The sequence below is a fragment of the Muntiacus reevesi genome, chromosome 15 (genome assembly GCF_963930625.1).
Source record: "Muntiacus reevesi chromosome 15, mMunRee1.1, whole genome shotgun sequence".
Taxonomy (NCBI): Eukaryota; Metazoa; Chordata; class Mammalia; order Artiodactyla; family Cervidae; genus Muntiacus; species Muntiacus reevesi.
In genome coordinates this window covers 22758326-22782421 of record NC_089263.1, presented here as the reverse complement: position 1 = coordinate 22782421, position 24096 = coordinate 22758326, and the positions used below count along the sequence as shown (strand labels likewise).

The 24096-nt window shown below is 42.3% G+C and overlaps 1 protein-coding gene across 3 annotated transcripts in view; it reads left to right on the top strand.

Annotated features, from left to right (window-relative positions):
- The window catches only part of ADAMTSL3 (ADAMTS like 3), a 361288-nt gene that overhangs the window by 48779 nt on the left and 288413 nt on the right, over positions 1–24096 (top strand). For all 3 annotated transcript variants that reach the window (XM_065906671.1, XM_065906673.1, XM_065906672.1), the window contains exon 3: positions 9974–10093. In XM_065906671.1, coding sequence (XP_065762743.1) covers positions 9974–10093 — 120 coding nt within the window. The remainder of the gene's footprint in view (positions 1–9973; positions 10094–24096) is intronic.

The window sequence follows — 24096 nt, the reverse complement described above, 5'->3', positions numbered from 1 at the left end:
TCTCCGTGGGGGTGGAAGGGCAACCTATGTTGGTTTTTCTAGGAAACACAATTAATTATTGACTTTCTTATATGCACCAAGCCTATTGCTGAGGACTGAAGAGGGTTCACATATATAAAGAAGTATTGTGATTTCGTGTTCAGATTTTCTCCTTTCAAGGAACTATTAATACAAGGTGAAGTCTGTTCCAGCAAGATCTTTTCACAGATTACTTTTGGCCCTGCTTGCCAGGGCTGATTAAAAGGGTGTGTGTGTGTGTGTGTGTGTGTGTGTGTGTGTGTGTGTGTGTGTGTGTGTGTGTGTGAGTGTGAAGGAGATGGAAGGAGAGAGAAACAGAAAAATTTGAGAGAGACTATGTGTTTAGTGGGGCTTCCTTGGTGGCTCAGTGGTAAAGAATCTGCCTGCCAATGCAGGAATCTGGACGATCCCCTGGGGAAGGGGATGGCAACCCACTCCAGTATCCTTGCCTGGAAAATCCCATGGACAGAGGAGCCTGGTGAGCTGCAGTCCGTGGGGTCGCAGAAAAGTGGGACACAACTCAGCAACTAAACATCACTACACCATGTGCTTAGTGGCAGGTGGAAGAGTGCTGCTATGGATGACATTGATAAGATCCACAGTCCAGTTTGCTAGAGTCTTAATAGGATAAATTTAAACTCAAGGAAAGACCTTCTCCGAGGAACAGCTCATTCCGAAGATGCACACCCGCAAGGCAACACCCTCCTCTCAGCACTAGGAGGGACCCAGAAGGGTCTGCCACTCATGTTTCTTTGGAAAACGTGACTCAGAATGAAGGTGAAGTTTGCAACAACTTGCTGTTGGTGTTTCTGTAACATGGTATGGAAAACCTCGAACAAACTTTTTGACCAATCCAATATTTTAGCTGAGATGTACTCGTAGTCACGCATTTATTCAAGTGATAGGCCTTTCAACCCAGTAAGATAGAGAGAATGTATTCGTTCAGTCATGTCTGACTTTAAATGACCCTGTGGACTGTAGGCTGCCAGGCTCCTCTGTCCATGTGATTTCCCAGTCAGGAATACTGGAGTGGATTGTCATTTTCCTCCTCCCAGGGATCTTCCTGAACCAGGGGTTGAACCTGCATCTGCTGTGCCTTCTGCATTGCAGGTGGGTTCTTTACCCACTGAGTCATCGGGGAAGCCCATTGTATTCATCTGTTGATGGTAAATAGAGAAGAGGAACCTTAAATTCCTAGTACCATTTTTTTTAAAGACTCAAATAGTTGTGAAAAGTCATTTTCTTTCAACTGATCCTGTCAACCTTGGCAAAGTAAATATATTTCATATTTAATTATGAAGTAAAACATCTTGGGATGATGATATCCTACTTGAAAAACCGAAATTATCCAGAAAGTTTCTTTTTGAGCCTTCATTTCAGGTTCAGGAAACAGAATGCACATTGTGCATCTTGGAACAAAAATTCACTTGGTATCCTAAATTTAAATAATGGTGGTTAACTTGATTATTCCCTCACGGACCTTGGAAGGTAGAAACTGTAAAATCCCATGTGTAATCCAGGATGGGAGGAATGACACCCAGAGACCCTCCAGGGAATGTATTCCTTGCAGGCTGACCCAGAGTATGGGGATTCTGTCTAAAACATACACTTTAAGACTCAACAAATATTATCATTTAAGAGGACTCGTTGAAAAAGACCCTGATGCTGGGAAGGATTGAAGGCAGGAGGAGAAGGGGATGGCAGAGGATGAGATGGTTGGATGGCATCACTTACTCGATGAACATGAGTTTGAGCAAGTTCCAGGAGTTGGTGATGGACAGGGAAGCCTGGCATGCCGCAGTCCATGGAGTTGCAAAGAATTGGACATGACTGAACTGAACTGAGCGGAACTCCCTTCCCTGGCGGTCCAGTGGTTAAGACTCTGTGTTCCGGATTCAGGGGGTAGAAGTTCGATCCCTGGTCAGGGAACTAAGATCCAACATGCCACACAGTGCAGCCAAAAAAAGGAAAAAAATATAAAGGGACTTTTCACCTGTAGGAGTGGTCGGTACCTTCCATCCTAGAGCTGAACTCTCCCCTGTAGACCTTAGCTGCTGTTAATTGAGACTGACTTCTTATGCATTTAGATTCCTGATGGTGACTTTAATTGGCCTCTATTAAACCCTGGTGTCACAGGGAATTGTAGTGCCTTAGTAGCTTAGGGGGCTTCCCTGGCGGTCCTGTGGTTAAGTCTTCATCTTTTAATGCAGAGGGGGTATGGGTTCGATGGGGAGTTAAGCTCCCACATGCCTCATGACAAAAAGCAAAAACAAAAAACCCCAATAAAACAGAAACAATATTGTAACAAATTCAATGAAGACTTTAAAAATGGTTAACATAAAAAAAAAAAATCTAAAAAATAGTGACTCAGGGTTATGCCTTCGTATCCTTTGGCTTTTGTCCTGACCTATAAAGCCCAGCTGGAGTCTCAGTTCTTGGATCTAGAGTCTTACTTCCATGTGTTGTCTGTCTCACTACAGAATCTGACAAGGTGTTTGTTGACTCTCTAGTGACCAAGCTGGGGATTCTGAAATGAGGAGACTCAAAGCTGGTCAAGTCCCTGTCAGCCTGGAGAAGAGCCTCATTCTCAGTCTTGTCCCAGCGAAGTGTTTGTGGCTGAAACAAGGAGGCAGAGCGCATGCTCAAATTCGGGCTGACACGAAGCGGGGAGAGAGCGATGCAAACCTTGATAAATGGAGTCAGGATCCAAAAAGAGCCTTGGCAGGCTGGGGTGATGGGTCAGATCCAAAGAGAGCCTGGATGAGCAGGGATAGTACAGTCCAGCTCTCCAGTACAGACATGACTTCACCGTGGTAGGTAGGAAAGAGCCTTGAAAGGTGAACGTGAAAAGTCAGTGTTAGCCACTCAGTTGTGTCCGACTGTTTGCAACCCCATGGACTGTAGCCTGCCAGACTTCTCTGTCCATGAGATTCTCCAGGCAAGAATATTGGAGTGGGTAGCCATTCCCTTCTCCAGGGGATCTTCCCAACCCAAGGGTCAAACCTGGGTCTCCTGCATTGCAGGCCGACTTTTTACTGTCTGAGCCCCCAGGGAAACCCAGGAAAGAACCTTAGTGACCTTCATTGACCACAGTTCTGTAGAGATCAGTGGTGTGGTGCTTGGCTGTGTTCATGCTCTGGAGACAGATGGACATCCACCTATAGTGCTCAAACCAAGCTTGGGAGAAGGGTTTAAACTGACTTGTTGAAATTCAGTGGGAATCCCACTGTATAATGTCAGCGGTGACCACTTGACTTTTGAGGCTTATTGGGTTCCCATTCTTTTGTATAGAAATACCCACTTCTTCTCCACTTGTCTTTCTTTCCATCACATCAGCCAAACCTTTTAGCAAGTCTTGAGAGACATTCAATATCCTACCCAGGGTGTTGATGGAGGCTTGTTGTTGTTTAGTAGCTCAATTATGTCTGACTCTTTGCAACTGCATGGACTGCAGCACACCAGGCTTCCCTTTCCTTGGCCATCTCCCAGAGTTTGCTCAAACTGATGTCCATTGAGTCGATGATGCCGTCTAGCCATCTTATCCTCTGTCGCCCCCTTCTCCTCCTGCCCTCAGTCTTTCCCAACATCGGGATCTTTTACAATGAGCTGACTCTCTGCATCAGGTGACCAAAGTTATTGGAGACTCAGCTTCAGCGTCAGTCCTTCCAAGGAATATTCAGGATTGATTTCCTTTAGGATTGACTGGTTTGATCTCCTTGCTGTTCAAAGAACTCTCAAGGGTCTTATCCAATACTATAATCTGAAAGCATCAATTATGCGGCTCTCAGCCTTCTTTACGGTCCAACTTTCACATCCATGCATGACTACTGGAAAAACCATAGCTCTGATTATATGCATGGAGTCTAGGACACGCAAATCTTGTCCTTGAATCGCCATCCCATACTTACTCTCTCCTGCCAAAGTCAAAGCCTTCGGCAGGGTGGGGAGGTGAGTAAGCTGCATCCTTGGGTCCCTGAAGGGGCCGTCTGGATTCCTCCTGACCCCCAGTCCCGGTGACTCAGCAGCTGTGGACAGTGGCTGGTGGGATGATGCGTTTTGGCAGCTTCTCTCCTTGGTTCTGGATCTGTGTCATGGGAAGCTTGCACATATCCTGGTCCAGCCTCCCTTCCCCCACCCCACCTCCCGTCCTCCCTTCAGTTGTTGCTGCCTGAGGGGCCTGACCTCCTCAGTCACCCGGTCCTGTGAGGCGCCACCTGCCCCCAAGTCTCCCCAGTGTTTAGGAAGTTGGCTCCTTACCTGGTGAGATGTCAGTGTGTGTTCGCCGCTGCCCAGGCTGCTTGCTTCCTGAAGTCATAAGAGAACTTAGCCATTTCTCCTTAAAGAAAAGTCTGGTTTTCCTAAGACTGTCCCCATGGAGGGAGCTGGGGGGATGGGGTGGGGGTGAACTTTCACTTGGCAGCTGGGCTACAGCCCATGGGGTCACAAAGAGTTGGACATAACTTAGTGGCTGCACCACAACAGCAAAAGTTCCTTCCAGTTTTATAGATCTGTGACTCAAGTGTTAGTCCCTGCCTAGATTCTGCTGTGTTTAGGCTTTAGAGTTCAACTTAGTATATGTGTGTTTGCTAGAGGGGAGGGGAAGACAGGGGGAGGCTGTAGGGGAGGATGACAGAAAGTGGGAAGGTACCTCATTCCACCTTGGGGAGCAATGGGCCACTTCAGAAGAGTTTGCTAGATTTCTTTTATTTTTTGTTTTAACATTTATCTCCTCTTCTATGGATTTCCTTCCCAGTCAGGTCACCACAGAGCACTGAGTATAGTTTCCTGAACTGTCCTGGAGGTCCTCAGTAGTTATCTATTATATGTGCATTTTGCATTTTGCTTCAGTTGTGTCTGACTCTGTGTGATCCCAGGGACTATAGCCGACCAGGCTCCTCTGCCAATGGCATTCTCCAGGCAAGAATACTGGACTAGTGGGTTGCCATTTCTGCCTCCAGGGGATCTTCCCGACCCAGGGGTCGAACCTGCATCTTCTGCATCGTAGGCAGATTCTTTACTGCTGAGCCACCAGGGAAGTTGTTTCAATCCCAGTCTCACAATTTCTCCCGACTCTAGTTTGCTAGATTCTGACGTACCTCTGTTGCCTTCTGAGGGAGTGAGCTCCTTGTCATAAAGGTATTCACTTAGAGGCTGCAGGGCATTGGGCAGGATTGCTGAGGGGGACAGGCTGGATCGGATGACTGAGAAGGTCCCTTCCAGCACTGAGCTTTCGTTATCCTGGGGTGCTACAGGTCAGCACTTCAGACTTCACACAAGCATGGCGGCCCATGCTGACCACCACAGATGGAGAGGACTTGGACTGCACCCGGCTGCAGCATCAACTCCCACAGGATTGAAAATTGACTCGGGAGGAAGGATTTTGGTCAAGAGAGATGAATGTAAAATCAGTTTATCAGTGACACAGGGTGTGATGTGAGCCTAGAGAGAATCTGGTCTAGCTCAGGGACTGAAAAGAAAAGTGAAAGTGTTAGCCATATCCAGTCATATCCAGCTCTTTGAGACCTCATGACTTTAGCCTGCCAGCCTCCTCTGTCCATGGGATTCTCCAGGCAGGAATACTGGCATGGGTAGCCATTCCCTTCTCCAGAGGATCTTCTCGACCCAGGGATCAAACGCAGGTCTCCCTCATTGGAGGCAGATTCTTTACTGTCTGAGCCATCAGGGAAGCCCTAGTCCAGGAACTGCTGCTAAGTCACTTCAGTCATGTCCGACTCTGTGTGACCCCATCCCTGGGATTCTCCAGGCAAGAACACTGGAGTGGGTTGCCATTTCCCTCTCCAGTGCATAAAAGTGAAAAGTGAAAGTGAAGTCACTCAGTCATGTCTGACTCTTCGCGTCTGGTAGCCTTTAATTCCCACAGAATGGGTTTGGCGAGAAGTTTCGCCCCCTATTGCATGGCTCGGGTAGTGTGGCCATCAGTCAGACTCTCACTGAATCACACCAGACATCTCCATGGGGAACACAGACATGATGGAGACACAGCCCTCAGCCTTCTGGAACTGCCTCCACAATGCTGCACTGAGATGCCTTTGGGCAGAGGCAGAAGCCTGGAATAGGAATACAGTGAACAAAATGTAAGGCAAACAGGTCATTTTACCCAATCGAATTTCAGCAGTCAAAAAAAAAAAAAAAAAAAGCTCATTGGTGCTTAAGAAATGTTTGTAGTTGTTGTTAATAGCATAGAAGAAGCACAGCAGGCAAATACTCGGATCACAGAGGCTTAGGACAGTCCCCCTTGCTGCAGAAAACAGCCACTTGGGAGTAAATGTGGCAGCATTTTTTTTTTCAGTGGTGGGGCAGCTTCAGAGGAGCCCAGAAAGGAGAGCCAGCTTGGAGTGAGACAGCTGAAAGGAGCTGGGGTGGGGAGGGTCGAAGAAGATGATGGGGATAAACAGATGATGATCTTGGAACCAGGCATCCCTGGAATCTAGTATGTGCGTGTATGTTAAGTCACTTTAGTTGTGTCCGACTCTTTGTGACCCCATGGACTGCAGCACACCAGGCTTCCCTGTCCTTCACTATCTCCTGGAGTTTACTCAGACTTATGTCCGGTGAGTTGGTGATGCCATCCAACCATCTCATCCTCTATCTCCTCCTTTCTCCTTTGGCCTTCAGTCCTTCCCAGCACCAGGGTCTTTTTGCAGTGAGTCGGCTCTTTGTATCAGGTGGCCAAAGTGTTGGAGCTTCAGCTTCAGCATCAGTCCTTCCAATGAATATTCAGGGTTGATTTCCTTTAGGATTGACTGGTTGATCTCCTTGCTGTCCAAGAGACTCTCAAAAGCCTTCTCTAACACCCCACTTCTTATATAAAGTTAAACAACCTTCTCCCAACTTTATTCACATATCCCTCTGTTTATTTACTTTATAGCACTTAGAGCTTTAATTTTCATATTTAGAAATTTGTTTGCTTTTTAAAAAAAATCTCTCTTCCACTAGAGTATAACCTCCATGAAAAGAGATACCTTATCTTTCTTGTATGTCATTGTATCCAAAGCACTCAGAACAGTTTCAGGCATATAGTAGGTGCTCAATAAATATGTGTTGAATGTATGGTCAACTAAAGATAAGCATTATACAGGATTGTAGTTTTTTAGTTGTTACATTATGTCCAACTCTTTTGTGACCCCATGGACCGTAGCCTGCCAGGCTCCTCTGTCCTTAGGATTGTTCCTCCTCTTGCCCCAGGCAAGAATACTGGAGTGGGTCGCCATTTCCTTCTTCAGGAGATCTTCTCAACCCAGGGTTCCAACCACGTTTCCTTCGTCCTCTGTGCTTCAGGGGGGTTCTGTATTGCTGAGGCATCTGAGAAGCCCATTATACAGGGAGGCTTTATGTCTTTAAGGGAGCTAGTTTCAGGTGGTGATCTTAGGCTGCTCCCAGCCCCCAGCCTTTGGTGAAATGACCTAACTGTGTCTTTGCACATGATTACTAACAGGTTTCAGCACTGGCTCCTGCTCTGTGCTGTTTGGCAAGTATCTTAACTCTCAGAGCCTTAGTTCACTCATTTCTAAATTTAGGAGTTCGACCTAGATGACTTCTAAGGCCTCTTCAGGAGTTTAAAACTATGATTCTATGATCTCTGAAGCCAATAGAGGCAGGTAACATTTATTGATCTTTGCTGAGCATTTTGGTTATCAACTTCCATGAATTATCTTAAGATAGAATCCATTATTTTCTAGTAGTTATGTAAAATTTGGCTCTGAGGTTTACCTAGATGTGTTTTTATTTTGGTGAGAAAAACAATACTTTTACACATACGGAAGCGTCCTAGGAAATGCAGAAATAAATTTTACCATCAAATTCACCTTTGATTTTCATGTGCAAGTTTTTATTCCCATCTCAGTTTTAATTTTTTTTATTATTTTTTCTGGATATGATCCAGAAACCTACATGCTTATGTCCTCAGTGAATTTTTAACCAAATGAATGTCAGTATTTGGAAATTAGTACACAGGTTGTTGGAGATTGGAGGGGAACAAAAGGAGGAGGAAAATATATTTGTTTGAGCTTCTACACTATAAGGAACATAAGCTAGATGAGAAATTTACTCCTAGTAATTCATCTAGTCCTCAAAAGTGATTTTTTAAAGATTTGTTTTTATTTGGGGGTATAGTTGTTTTACAATATAGTGTTTATACTATATAGTACAGTGAATCAACTATGTGTGTGTCAGTGGCCCAGTTGTGTCCGACTCTCTGCGACCCCATGGATATAGCCCACCAGGCTCCTCTGTCCATGGACTTCTCCAGGCAAGAATACTGGAGTGGGTTGCCATTCCTTCTCCAGGGAATCTTTCGGACCCAGAGATTGAACTTGGGTTTCCTGCATTCCAGGCAGACTCATTTGAGTGGCTCATTACCATTTGAGCCACTAGGGAAGCTCAAATCCGCTATATGTGTATATATATATCCTCTCCTTTTTGGATTTCATTCCCATTTAGGTTACCACAGAGCATTGAGTAGAATTCCCTTTGCTATGCAGTAGGTTTTCATTAGTTATCTATTTAATGCATAGTATCAATAATGTGTATATGTCAATCCCAATCTCCAATTCATCCCACCCTCCTTTCCCCGCTTGTTGTCCAAAAGTTTGTTCTCTGTGACTGTGTCTCTATTTCTGTTTTACAAATAAGGTCATCTATACCATTTTTTTAGATTCCATAAACATACATTAATGTACTGTATTTGTTTTTCTCTTTTTGAGTTTTCTCTGTATGACTGTATCTAGGTCCATCCACGTCTCTGGATGGCACAATTTTGTTCCTTTTTATAGGTGAGTAATATTCCATTGTGTATATGTACCACATCTTCTTTATCCATTCTTCTGTCGATGGATATCTGGGTTGCTTCCATGTCCTGGCTATTGTAAATAGTGCTGCTGTGAACAGTGGGAAGCATGCATCTCTTTTTGAATTGTGGTTTTCTCTGAGTATATGCCAAGGAGTGGGGTTGCTGGGTTATGGAAGACTTAAACCTAGGTTTTAAGGAATCTCCATAATGGATTTATCAGTTTACATTCCCACCAACAGTGCAAGAGGGTTCCCTTTTCTCCACACCCTCTCCAGCTTTTATTTGTAGAAGTCTAATAAATGCAATTTAAAGATAGAACAGTGGCTCACAGAGCAGAAAGTAATCAGCTATAGTTAAGCCATAAGTGTCTTCTATTTTTTCCACACTAAAGAATACTGAGGGGTGACAAGCTTTAACACCAGGAAGACTTTTTACTTTTCCTGATATTTCACATAGAGCTCCGTGGAACACTGCTAACACGTCTTGGGGTCTTCTTGTCTTTGAAGGGGCTGTGGCTTTAGCGCCCCTTCCTTTTCCTCCCAGGGTGACTTTAGGGACAATGTCCACAGACATATTCTGTGCCCTAAACAGATAACTAGTGAGAAGCTACTGTATAGCTCAGGGAATTCTGCTCAGTGCTCTCTGGTGATCTACATAAGAAGGAACTCCAAAAAAGAGAGGACATATGCACTTCTGTTACAGGATGGAAAAAATAAGTGTGTTTCTTACTCCTTCACCAAACAATCACAACAGAAAGAAAGTCGGTTGTTTCCATGTCTTGGCGATTGTAAATAGGCACTTCCCTTTTCTTGGTGAAACCTTTCGTGGTTGGATTCTTTTGGACTCACCCTTTTCAGAGACTGCCTGTTGGGGGTCCTTTGTTGTTGTTGTGTGATAGCTAGGTTGTGTCTGACCCTTTTGCAACTCCATGGACTGTAGATTGCCAGGCTCCTCTGTCTATGGGATTTTCCAGGCAGGAATAATGGAGTTGGTTGCCATTTCCTTCTCCAAGGAATTTTCCTGAGCCAGGGATCTAACCCGAATCTCCTGCATTGGCAGGCAGATTCTTTACCACTGAGCCACCGGGGAAGCCCATTGGGGGTCCTTACTGGGCCTTATGTGTAACCAAGCAATCTTGCCTTTCAGACCACAGCAGAGAAGTCTCCTGGGGCCTACTTCCTTCCTGAGTTTGCACTTTCCCCTCAGGGGAGTTTTCTGGAGGACACAACTGGGGAGCAGTTCCTCACATATCGCTATGACGACCAGGTAAGAACCTCACTGGAGAGCCTATTTTGGGCTCTGCCATTTGCCAGTGGGCAGGAAACAGTTTCTCAAAAATAGCTTCAAAATCTTTCTATTTCCTCCTCGGCACAACTAGTACAATAGACCCGTGACACCAGGAAGGACCCTGAAGCCCTGGGCTGCCCAGGCTTGCGAGTAGCTTCCTGCACAGCGTGTGGCTCCTGCTCCGGTTGTGGCATTGGCTTGAGAGACACGGTCTCTGATTTTCATCGGAAATATTTAAATATTAAGATAAATATTTAAATTTCTTTATTTTTGCTATTGCCAAATTTATCATGTAATTCTGAAATTATCTAAAAGTTCTGTTTTCTGATTAACCTTTGCTTTCATTGCCCTCTGAGTTCTTATTTAATTTTTTTGACCAGTACCAAAACTTACCTTTTTCAAGCCCATTTTCCAGAAAGGAAAACAGATGCCTGCCTCTGTGTGAATGTGCTTGTGTGCACATGGGTGTGTGTTTAAATCCCTGCACAAAACCCCACTGGAGAGCAAGACTTGAGCTTGGCTGAGATGCAGAGAGCAAAACTGCACCCTCAGTACTATGACTTCTCATTCTCGATTTACACTGATAGCTTGTTGTCGTTGTTTAGTTTCTAAGTCATGTCCGACTCTTTTGTGGCCCCTCAGACTGTAGCCCCTCAGACTCCTCTGTCCATGGGGATTTCCCAGGCAAGAAATCCTGGAGTGGGTTGCCATTTCCTTCTCCAGATCATCTTTCTGACCCAGGGATTGAACCCACGTCTCCTGCATTGGCAGGCGGATTGTTTACCACTGATCCACCTGGGAAGTCATTTTCATAATATAGACCCCAGTTAATGCTTTGGGCCTGTTTGCTAAGAGGGGCTAAACCATCAAGTTGCTTTCTGCCCTTTCTCCTGGATGGATTTTTAGAGGATCTATGATTTGTTGTTGTTGTTCAGTCACTAAATCGTGACTTACTCTTTGCAACCCATGGACTGCAGCACACCAGGCTTCCCTGTCTTTCACTGTCTCCTGGAGTTTGTTGAAACTTATGTCCATTGAGTCAGTGATGCCATCCAACCATCTCATCCTCTGTTGCCCTCTTTTTCTCCTGCCCTCAATCTTTCTCAGCATCAGGATCTTTCCCAGTGAGTCAGCTCTTTGTGTCAGGTGGCCAAAGTGTTGGAGCTTCAGCTATGATTTATGTCTCCTTTTAATTGAGAAATTAATGATTTAATAGGTTTCCTTAGGAAAGCTTCAGAGAAACTAATTGAGGAGCCAATAAAGGATAGAAGAGGATGTCTGGAAAATCACGAGCTTTGTGTTTTTTAATTAAAGAGTGGTTAATGCCTTCTCCAGCTTCTACAGATAAATTATATTTAATATCATAACAATATAAAAGCTATCTGAAGAGGAAAGTAAGCCCCTTCAGTCTTTCCAAAAAGCCTAAGGCAGACCTTAAAAGCATATGGCATGCGGTGGAAATTCTGTCCTAGGACATAGTGTTCTAGAGGGCCCAGTGGATAGCCTGTGAAAACATTCTGTGTTGCTCCCACTGTGCTATAACAAGCCAATAATAGCACCTACCCTCTGCTATTAAAGGCAAAAAAAAAGAGGCATTTGTACCAAACTAGGTGTATCCATTGAATGAATCTCAAGAATGTAATCAACTAGAGAATTGTTAACCTTTCAGCCCAAGCCCTGGATCCTTTTTCCTCTTCATGCTGAGTGTGCAAACTGCACTGTAATATCAGAGAAAAGTTAGATAAAATATTCCTCAGTTTGAAAACTTCCCCCTTCCTGCAACATACCATCAAATGTGACGAAAAGTTAAGAACATAGACTCAGGAGCCAGACTGCTTTGGGTTTGAATTTCAGTTCTGATATTTTACTTGCTGTGTGACTTTGGACAAGTTACTTCACTTCTGTGTTGCCTTAGTTTTGTCATCTGTGAGATACATGATGGTATTGGTCAACCTCACGGAAGTGTTTTAAGAATCAAAGGAGATAATTCAGGTAATTCCTATGTCTGCCTGCACAGGTTCTGATGCATAAAAGTACTTCATGTAGCTATTGTTATTGCTAGTAATATTATTTGAAAAGATTCAATTTGGAGAATCTCAGATACTCTTATGGAAAAGAAAAGGAAGAAGCATACTCTCCATTCATATCAAGGGTCTGCACACAATATGTTAAATTCATTGTTAATTAAAGTATAACATAATTATAGTAAATGACACCCATATCTGAAGTGTAGAAGTTGACCAGTTTTTAAATATCTTTATGCCTGTGTAACTACCACCCAGATCCAGCACTCAAACATTCCCCCACCCTAGGAAGCTCCATGGACCCCTTCTGGTCAATATCTCTCACCCAGGAAGTAATCACTAGTCTGACTTCTATCACGGTTATAGATTCATTTTGGCTTTTATTTTATTTTTTCTGTTTTTTTAAATTGGGATATAATTGCCTTACAGTGTTGTGTTTGTGCTGTCCAGCGAAGTAAATCAGTCACACGTACACATGTGCCTGCAGGCTCAGCTGTTTCAGACGTGTCTGACTCTTTGCGACCCCATGGACAGTAGCCCACCAGACTCCTCTGTCCATGGCATTCACTAGGCAAGAATACTGGAGTGGGTTGCCATGCCCTCCTCCAGGGGATCTTCCTGACCCAGGGACTGAACCTGAGTCTCCTGCGTCTTCTGCATTGCAGGTGGATTCTTGACTGCTGGGCCACCAGGCCACCGCTGGGCTACATATACGTATACTCCCTCTTTTTTGGATTTCCTTCCCATTTAGGTCACTACAGAGCACTGAGTACAGTTCCCTGTGCTAAACAGTAGGTTCTCATTAATTATCTATTTTATATGTAGTATCAATAGTATATGTATGTCAAGCCCAATCTACCAATTTATTTCACACTCTTTTCCCACTTGATGTCCATTTGTTTGTTTTCCATGTCGCTGTGTCTATTCTTGCCCTGCAAAGAGGTTTATCCGTATTTTTCTAGATATACATGTTAACATGCAATATTTGTCTTTCTCTTTCTGACTTATAACTTCACTCGGTATGACAGACTCTAGGTCCATCCACTTCTCCACAAATGACCCAGTTTGATGGGATCATACAGCACATACTCATCTGTGTTCAACTTCTTTCCCACATTATGATATCTAGAGAATCAACCAGGTTGCTGGATCCAATGTAGTTCAGGTTTTAATGTCTGTACCTTGTGCTATCTGCAACCAACTGTCTCATCTCGGAGCAGGTGGCAGCACATTGCGTGGCAGGCAGCATCGCTCCTACACAGAAATCCCCAGGTTGCCTCTCAGAGGTTTTCAGGGCAGCCATCCCACTGTCCCAGCAGCCTGAAGCCAGAGTGACAAGGTGCTTATGCTGTGGAGGCTGCTGTCTGGTTCCCGAAGTTGTGGGTCAGGACTGGGTTCACTAGGAACTTCCGCCTATCGAATATTCGTTTGATAAAATGGGAAGGAGGCAGACAGTGTGTAGATACTTGCTGTCTTCGATGACCCTGTAGGACTTTTTAAAGTACTCGATTCTGGTGTGTTTTCATGACAACCTTCAGGCCACTCTTCCAAGGTCCCCTGGATTAGATGTCTGGAAAACTAAGAGCCCCGAGGCCAGTAAAGCCCAGCTGTGATGTAGGCTGTGTTTAATGAGTCACATAAAAAGCGCACTATGGGTTGTAAGGGGACTGGGGCAGCTTCTAGTGAAGTGTGCCATCCTGAAGCCAACTGGTAGCCATGCATTTTGGTGCAGGCAGGACTGGTCAGGCAGCCTTTGTCTTGCTTCTGCCACTAATTGACTTGTAATTTAACAAAGTCATTCAGCATCTTTGGACCTCAGAGTCCTCATTTTTTTAAAAAGAAATATTTTTGCCTCTGCTGGGTATTTGTTGCTGTGCGGGCTTTTCTTTAGTTGCCATGAGCAGGGGCTGCTCTCTAGTTGCGGTACACAGACTTCTTACTCTGGTGGCTTCTAGTTGCAGAGCACTGAGCTCTAGGGCTCTGGCTCAGCAGTTATGGCACATGGGCTTACTTGCCCCATGGCATGTGGGATCTTCCCAAACCAGGGATGGAACCAATGTCTCCTGCATTGGCAGGCAGATTCTTTACTCCTGAGCCACCAGAGAAGCCCCCTCATTTGTTTTGAAAAACAAAGTGACTGTGTTTCATGTTCCAAACTCCTTCCTGTCCTAAATAGTCTACTTTTCGAAACTACAGACATATTCTACATTGCAGAGTGTTAATTGGATCATACTGATGATCAAGGCAGTCATGCCAGTGATGCAGTAAACTATTAGTTAGAGAATCATAGAATTTTATAGCTGGTGAGACTTTTCTCAAATGCCACATTTCAGGAGTCAAGGAAATAGACACTCTGCTAAGTCATGTCTGACTCTTTGTAACCTCATGGACTGCAGCACGTCAGGCTTCCCTGTCCTTCACTGTCTCCTGCAGTTTGCTGAAACTCATGTCCATCAAGTTGGTGATGCCACCCCACCATCTCATTCTCCCCCCTTCTTCTCCTGCCCTCAATTTTTCCCAGCACCAGGGTCTTTTCCAGTGTGTTGGCTCTTGGCATCAGGTGGCCAAAGTATTAGAGCTTAATTAACCTAGGATAAGTTTTAATGTAAACTTATGGACATTTGGGAAAGAACCACCTGGATTTTGTGTTGCAGAGGCCCTTTTATATTTTGTTGGTTTTGTGGCTTCAATGCATGTGGGATCTTAGCTTCCCCACCAGGGATAGAACCTGAACCCCCTGCATTGGAAGCATGGAGTCCTAACCACTGGACAGCCAGAGAAGTCCCCTGCAGAGATCCTTTTATACTGTTTATACCCATCATCTCTTCTTCCCTGTCACCATCTGTCACTGACTGATCTGGTATTTATTTTGTCTCTTTCTGCCCACATTTAAGTGGATTCAAGATTTTTTTTTTCAAGTTAAAATCACTGTCACCTATGCTCTCATCTACCTTTGCTTTCAGTGACTACTTGATTTCCAAATTCTTATTTTCTCCTGCTAATTTTTCCTCCTCCTTTTAGCTCTTAAAGTCTGACTTCTAGCATCTCCTTCCTCCATACCCCCTCTCACCTTAGACAGCATTATTTTCAAGAGTTTCATTTCCTTTCCTAAGTCAAATTCAGAGTTTGATGTGAATCATTCTACATCTGTAAAACTCTATGATTGTAAAATTCTCTGTTTGTCAAAAATTAGAATAACGTCATCTGAGGTATCATAACTTCATCATTGGAGTCAAGTTAACTCTTTGGCTACTTGTATGATTTCTTGTCTCAAAATGCCACTTCAGTTTGTATTTTCTTTACTATTTCCATCAGCAGGGAGGATGTGTGGCCCTGGAATTATAGAATGACAGAGTTGGAAGGAAGTTTAGGCATTCTGTTTTTTCAGGTGAGGAAGTGGAGCTCTAGAGAGGAACAGTGTCTTACCCAAGATCACACAGCCAAGAAGTAGCAAAGCCAAGTGTCTGTTTTTTGCCCTGCAGCTCAGTTAAGACATTTTTTACATCTAATCTGCGGGAAGGAAAAGTATGAGAGCAATGTTTGAATGAATTTTTAATATGCATCGTAACAATAACATGTTAATAATGAACTCTTTGTGGAGTCTTCTTTCTAAACTGCTTCTAAATGTCTTTTTTCTTCAATGATTATGAACAAACTGAATTTTCATTTTGCTTGTTTGAGTATTGATTTATGTATTCTTTCTAAGGACAAGAAATCTGTTTGCTGCAAGTCCATCTTTCTCAGAGTAACTTCTTCTGAACTTTTCATGAATATCTTGGCCGGGAGCTTCATTGTGGTTAAACTGTTGGCAGGCCTCAGAAATATCACTTGATGTTCCCAAGTTATTCATATAATTGTTTTTAACCTGGGAAGTATATACCAGCTTCTGAAGTTTCTCATGAAGGGAGATGGACAAGACCCTTGAACCTATAGGACGTTGCCAGTGTCTCTGGGGATCCAAATGGGCAGCTCACATGTTCTCTGCATAGGAGAGTTTTCTTTGTTGTTTCTGGCCTGTGTGTATAATGTTTTTAAGCAGCGAGCCATTTGAATTTGAATAGTTCATTCCTTTGTTAGTGAGTAATCTTGGTCAAATGTAGTTAGGCTCCTTCAGTATTCCAAAGAGTTAGACCATGAGCTTGCTTTCTCATTAGATCGATGCTAGGAGACAGGAACACATTAATGGGAATGACTTGTACTTGATTCCTAATTCAGGCACATTGCAGATACATGAATACTGCACATGTAGCTATATGTTCTGCTCTGATTCACTGTGGTATACGTGCATTCTGAATTTCATTATCATGGAGTTTTTTGCACATCAGCTCATTCTCAAGCATAAAAGAAAAAGATTGGTTAATGGAGAGTCACTTGAGCTTTTGAACCATGCAGACATTTTCCTCTTCTAATGCTGTCTTCTTTGACTCATTTTTGGAGTACTGTGTAATTTTTCAAATTACGTTCATCAGGTGAGTTAAATGGCAGATACAAGCTGTTGAAGTTCCAAACAGTTCCCAATGCAGCCCTTGCTGCCCGTGCCCAGATTTCTCTTCTCTCTGAGGTCTGACCTGTCCCTGCCCAGGATGCACTAGGTTTTCAAGCACTTTGAGACTAGGTTACTTCTAATCGCTCTACTGTGTCACCCTCGATCCTTGGATGTCCACTGCCTCTTGGACTACCAAAAGATCATAAGTAGCCATATAAGATTAATAATAAAACAAGATAGTGTGTGATGAATGCAAACTAAATTATAAAGGCAACAACATAGTGGAATGGAAAAGCACATTGGAAGTCAGGAGATCTGAATTCTATCCAAATTCTGATACTCATCAGACCTATGACCTTGAACAAGTCACTTAAATCAGTAGCCTACAAAGTACAAAACCTGCCCCAGTCTTAAGTTTTTTAAGTAAAACTTTATTGGGACACACACACACACACACACACACGAAAGCCATTGGGCCCCTCTTCTCTGCTACAAAATATAAGTTTCTTTTAAATGAATGTCATAATTCACAATCTACTGTGGTCTCTTCCGCTTCAGGCATAGCAATGTGAGTAGATTTTAGTGGTGTCTGCTGTCTTGAACCAAGGCAGGGCTAGGGCCAGGAAGCTGGCCTTTCAGCTTGCTATGAGGATGGGGAGTAGGTGGCAGGTAGAAGACTGGATGGAAGCATGTTATTTCTTTCTCTTGTCAAGGAGGAAGAACAGAGATGGAAAGAGCTATAAGACAAAGGTGAGTGGATTTGCTGGCTGGGTGAGAGAGCCATGTCAGGCCAGAAAAGACTTTGCTGACTCTCTGCAAGTTGAAGTTGGAAGGGCTAGATGTCCAGGCAATAGTGGAATTTATATCCTATCATGAGAGGTTTTAAGCATTATGTTTTGATTGGCTGATTTGGAGTTTGGAAATGTTGTTTTTGGTTGGGCAAGTGCTGGCCTACAGCACAAAAGTACAGGCATGGCTTGCAAAGAGGTTCTTGTGGGGCTAAGGCTCTGGGAGGTTTGGGTCATTCCATGGATGCTTTTGTCTGCTCATGCTTGAGGCTGTATCACTCTGGACAGTATTTCTTGGATGTGGACTTTGGGTAGCAGAGGCCTCTTGAGGGCTGTTCAGGTGGTAGGCGAATGGTTCTGGCACATGGATGCCTGAGACCAGTTGGAAAAGTACCTTGAAAGTGTCCACAGAGACTTCCCTGGTGGTCCAGTGGCTAAGACTCCATGTTGTCAATGCAGGGGACATGGGGTCAGTCGCTGGTTAGGGAACTAAGATCCCACATGCCACAACTAAGAGCCAGCACAGCCAAATAAAGAAATCATAAATATCTTTAAAAGTGTCTCTAGTGTTATTTTCTATCTAACCTTTTATGATACTTTTAAGGTAAGTCTCATGTCCACTTTCGTAGGGTGACCAACTGTCCCAGTTTTCTTGGGACTGGAATCATCCAGGCAAACTGGGACAGGTGGTCACTCAGCTTTCCAGCCTGGACATTTCTGTGCACGCTTGGGCTGGAGTTACCAGTTGAGATCAGTGGGCCTGAGGTCGAGGTGCTGCTGGCTCCTGTGCCTGGTGGGTCATTCCAGGACCCAGTGGGGAGCAAGAGTGTAGCTGTTAGGGGTGTCCCACCTGGACATTCTCTTGGCATTGTCTTCCAATAAATTTCCAGGCCTGGGTTTTTTGAGAGGGTAACATGGAAGCATATACCATATGTAAAATAGATAACCATTGGGAATTCACTGTATGGCTCAGGGAACTCAAACCAGGGTTCGATAACAACCTATACGGGTGGGAAGGGGTGGGAGGTGGGAGGGAAGTTAAAGGCAGAGGGGACACATGTATACCTATGGCTGACTCATGTTGAGGTATGGCAGAGGTCAATACCATATTGTGAAGTAATTTTCCTTTGATTAAAAATAAATAAGTTTGGGGAAAAAGCCAAAACTTAAACAAAAATAATTTATTTATTTAGCTGTGTCAAGTCTTAGCTGTGTCTCTCAGGCTCAGTAGTTGGCACACACGGGCTTAGTTGCCCTGTGGCACATGGGATCTTAGTTCCTTGACTAGGGATCGAACCCCCGTCCTCTGCATTGACAGGTGGATTCTTAACCCCTGGACCACCAGGGAAGTCTAGGCCTGGTTTTATTAATAAGGCTTTTGTGTGTCCATTCATGTGGCTCTTCTTCATCTGTGTCTTTACACAAATTGTCCTGGTTGCTTAGAACATCCTCCTCTGCTTCCTCCCCTCTACCAAAATACTTGTTCATTGATGTCAGTTTGATCTCTGGATTGGGAAGATCTCCTTGAGCAGGAAATGGCACCCATTCCAGTATTCTTGCCTGGAGAATCCCATGGACAGAGGAGCCTGGCAGGCTACAGTCCATGGGGCCGCAGAGAGTGGGTGAGCAAACACACACACACAATTTCAAAGAAATCAAGATGTAGTCAGTATTAAGTATTCTGGTTTCACAGAAAATTGGATTATGAAAATAAATTTCAGAAACTTAGTAACAGAGGAAAAGGACAGGGTAATAAAATTGATGAGAATAAGATGGTAGCTATGTTATACAGGTCTCAGAGAGCTAACTTATTAATATATGCTCACAAATGACAAAAGAGATTGAGTGGAAGAGAAGAAATTAAATAAGTGCTATAAGTCACTTTTGATTTACTAAAAGATTTTGTGAAGAAAATCCACAAATATTGCTAATATATGTGTTAATTATATTGCATTCTGATTTTTTTAAAAAAGTGAGAAGCAGCATCTTAGAATTTAGGGAATGCAAATGTAGAAAAATTAGCATATGGAGATGAATGTAGCCCAAGTTCTCTGAATCTAAATAATCCAAATAAACATTAAGACAATATGTTTTTAAGACAAAAAGTATGAACTCTTGGACATTTAAAAATATTCTCCTAAAGCAATTATTGGCCAAAGAGGACATGAGAAATATAATTACACACTTTGTAGGAAATAACCGAAAAGAGAATACTGTATCAAAAAATCATAATTAACTACAATCTATATTGAGAGGTAAACTTATAGTCTCAAATACTTTCAGTAAATGTATACATTTACTATATTCAACATGTGGCATAGAACAGTGGGTTAACTATTTAGAGAAAGTTAATTTAAAGTCTTTTCCATATGCCAAAATAAATTCCATATGGATTGAAGAGTTAAATAAAAATTAAACCATAAAAATATAATAAGACTGTAAAAGTAGATGTTTCTCAAATTTCTAATGGAGAAACTTAGAATGAATGGAAAATAGAGTGTATTGGTAGGTTTGACTATTTAGAAGGCTTAAAAATGTGTATTTACTGAAAATCATTCATATGAAAAGTTAAAGGAAAATGATATATACAAATTATGCTAAAATACTGTGTAAAATACTTTGTAAGGAAAAGTTAAAAAAATAATAAAGGAAAATAACGTATTCTTCTAAAAGGAAAGCAAAAAACCTGTTAGCTCATGTGGAAAAACTCCACTTTACTTGTAATCAATAAAATGTAAATCCAAGCAATGACCAAATAGCATGCCCCCCCAACTTTACTTTAAAAAAGGAAAAATATGAAAACCTTGTGCTGGCAATTGTGACACAAAAAGTTAGGCTATGTGATGCTATTGAATAATAATATGTGCAATGCTTTTTGATAAGCAGTTTTGTAATCTTTATTCAGAACCTGAAAAATATGTTTACTTTCAGCCAACTTATGTCTTTTCTGGGAATTAGTCAAGGGAATATTTTAAAGTTTTTTTTTTTTTAAGTTTTATGCAAAATTACATTGATCTCATTATTATTCATAATATGTGACAACCAGGAACAATTTAAATATTAAACCATAAGGAAATGGTTGAATAAATTATGGAATTTCTCACATGGACTATTACAAAATTTTTATTATATGTGCACTTTCAAAATAACATGGGAAACATTAACATTATATCCATAGATTGTAAGGTTGGGTCACAAAATCATAGAAGTCTCCAATTTTTTTCATATGTGGACAGAAAGAAAAACACCAAGAAATACCCCAAGCTGTTAACAGTGGTTATCTTTGGACTGCAGAATTATGCATGTTTTAAATTTTCTTTTAAGTATATTCTCTAGGCTTTCTACAGATGACTGTACAATATTTTGATCATTAAAACATGATAAATATTCTTTATAAATAGTGAGGAAGGGTCACTCGGGGGAGTGGCTAACAATACTGGAATACTTTGAAGGGTGGGGGCAGTTTTAATAAATGGAAAAGATTAGGGAATGGATATAATCAAGGTTCACACTGAATACGCGACCACCAAGTTTGATGCCTTGTGGGTCATTTCTTTTCTTGTCTTTCTTTGAAGAACTTCACTAATATGGCAGAAGACCTCACCTTTACTTTTGTCTTTTATGGAGAAACTTTATTTTCCTATGGAAACCTTTTCCTTTTTTCACTTTATAGAGCACAGATGTCTGCAGGATTCAGCCTTGGGAGATGTTTATGTGCAGGTGTTCAATTTCCCCTACATAAACCCACACGCATTGATTCCCTTCACCCTACATTCGGGTGAAATTCATACTGTAACGTGAACATGAATATCTATCTATTGATACAAATGCTAATCAATAAAGTGTTAGTTTGAAACAGTAATTTGCATTACTCATTAAAGTTGTTCATGTTAAATCATTTAATAGAATAATTTTGTGATGTAAAGGGTATTAAAAATTGAGGTTGGACATGTTTGACTTTGGGAAGAGGACCTTCTGGAAATGTTCCCTTGCAGTAATGCTCAAAACCTGAGAACTTGACCCTGGTTTGGGAAAGATTTCCTTGAAAGTAAAACCCATCACTTTGGGTGACCCATCAACTTGAAAACAATCAGCAATATAAACACAAAAGGGAACAGGGGCACCGTTTGGCTGTTAGATGTGCCCCCCCACCCCTCAGCTGAGCCGTAACATGCTTAGATTAATTTTTCAGATTATGTCAGCAATGGAAACTCAGCATAAAAAATTCAAAAATACTGTACTTCTCTGGATCTCAAATTGAAAAAGACCACCCAGGACTAGGCTTTTTGCATTAATTTCAGAGAGACAGAATTGTCAAAGAGCAGGTAATCTAGTGGTGTGGTAGCCGACCTGTAGGTCCTAACATTTTTCTTTACAATATGGATAACACCATGGATATTCAGTTGGCCAAAAAGTTTGTTTGGGTTTTTCTGTAACATTTTATGGAAAAACCTGAGTGAACTCTTTGGCCAACCCAAAAAACTGACATAAAAAATCTGATGTTTAAAAATGATATGGAACATTTTAGAAGGTGCTAGGTCACTTATGGGTACTGATTACCCAGAGAAGGCGCTAGTGATAAGACCAGGAGCACTGGTCACCTCTCTTGTCTTAAATGTGCTGTGTTCAGTCGCTCAGTTGTGTCTGACTCTTTGCAACCCTATGGACTGCAGCCCGCCAGGCTCCTCTGTCCATGGGATTCTCCAGGCAAGAATACTGGAGTGGGATGGCATTTCCTTCTCCAGAGGATCTTCCCAACCCAGAAATAGAATCTGCATCTCTTGCATCTCCTGCATTGGCAGGTAGATTCTTTATGACTGAGTCACCTGGGAAGGAGGTTCCAAACCGATGCATTGTCCAGGTGGGAACTCCAGGAATAAAGCCTGCAGAGCTGAATCTGAAATGCCATCCACAGCCAGGAGTGTTGAACAGAGGACTGAGGCTGGAGAATCCTCCTTAGAGTGGTGCTGGGTCACTGTGTGCGGCAAAGGGGCAAGAATTGGGGCAGAATGTAGGGTGGAGATTGGGGTTTGAGAGACCATAGTTCAGTTTCACAACAAAGCCAAAACCATCCTTGAGGACTCAAAAGCTTAGTGCTTAGGGGCAGTTAGCTTTTTATTTATTTATTTTTAAAATTTTGTTATTGGAGTATAAATGTTTTACAATGCTGTGTTAGTTTCTGCTATACAACAAAGTGAAATCAGCGATGTATATACATATATTCTCTCTCTCTTGAGCCTCCCTCCCACCCCCATCCTATCCCTCTAGGTTATCACAAAACATGGAGCTGAGCTCCCTGTGTTATGCAGCAGGTTCCCATAGCTATTTATTTTACACATGGTAGTATATCTATGTCATGGTCCCTGAAATGATGCTGAGCATCAAGAAGTTGTCAAGTTTATTTCCTAGGTCCCTAATTTAAAGACTTTAATGTATGCTTTCCATTTTAAAAGAGTTAAGCTAAAAATGAGACTCTGGAGGGCATCCTTCTTTATCTGGAAAATTACTCACTTCCCTAACAGTGTCAGATAAATGAGTCATCTCTATATATTTCATCCATCTAACAGATGCTTCCTTTATCAGATCAGAACATACGTGTAAAAGTGGAAATTAAAGGAACGTGTTGGGATCCATGTTCTTCCTTAAAAATGGATTTTCTAAGAACACTCTATTCCATTTGAATAATGGGCAATAATATATACCAAGGTTGTAGCTTTTATCCTTAATAGTAAGTATAAATTACAGGAAATGCTGTAGAACTATATTAGAAGCTATGTAAACAATGTTCCGCTCTGTTTTAACCAGTTGATCATATTCCAGAAAGCTGTTATTTTTCTCCCATTGGAATTTCATGGAATTTATTGAGTTTTCCTCATTTGTGCTAGGTTATCTTTCTACTTCTTAAATCAGATTGGATTTTCATCAGATCATCATTCACTCCTGTTTATCTTTCTTTGTGTGAAAGGGGTATGTTTCTTTAGAAACAGTCAGCTTAGGATACAGTGTTTCTCTGGATGCAATTGCTGTCAAACTGCAGTGAGCACAGGTAATCGATATTGTCACACACGACATTTGGTTCATTAGAATCTGTCAAAATGGGTTGGGTAAGTTATGGCCCTTGGAAAGAGCACAATACTGCATTGTATTGGAGAAACACACTTTTAAGGCATTCCTGAACTGGCATTTATTATGACCTGCCACATTATTTCCATTTTCAGCATTTCATTAAATTTGACTGGGTGTAATCACAAGAATGTAATGGGAAAGGTAATGTGAAATGTCTCCTTAAACCCTCCTGAACAAAAATGGACTAGATCTTTTATTCAATCCAACAAATTGATCACCTATGATACAGAAGCTCTTGGTGATGAAACTAGTAACAAGACAGTTTCTGTTTTCAACTAGCTTGCAGCCCAGCAGGAGAGAAGAATGGTCAAAACTAATCCTAATGTGATGCTAGGCTGAAGGTGTTGATGGAAAGCAGAGAATTAGAGAGGAACGTTTTCTTCCTGGAGGTGAGGAACTTGGGTGTCTACACATTAGGTACTGCCCTTGATGGGAAGAAACTGTGAGTCACAGCTTCTCACTGTGATTGGAATCCTGGACTGGTGCTAAATTCATTGTCCTTTGGTGTTTTTGTGGGCTGCACACATATGCATGGAATTTAATGTCATTTTAACTCAC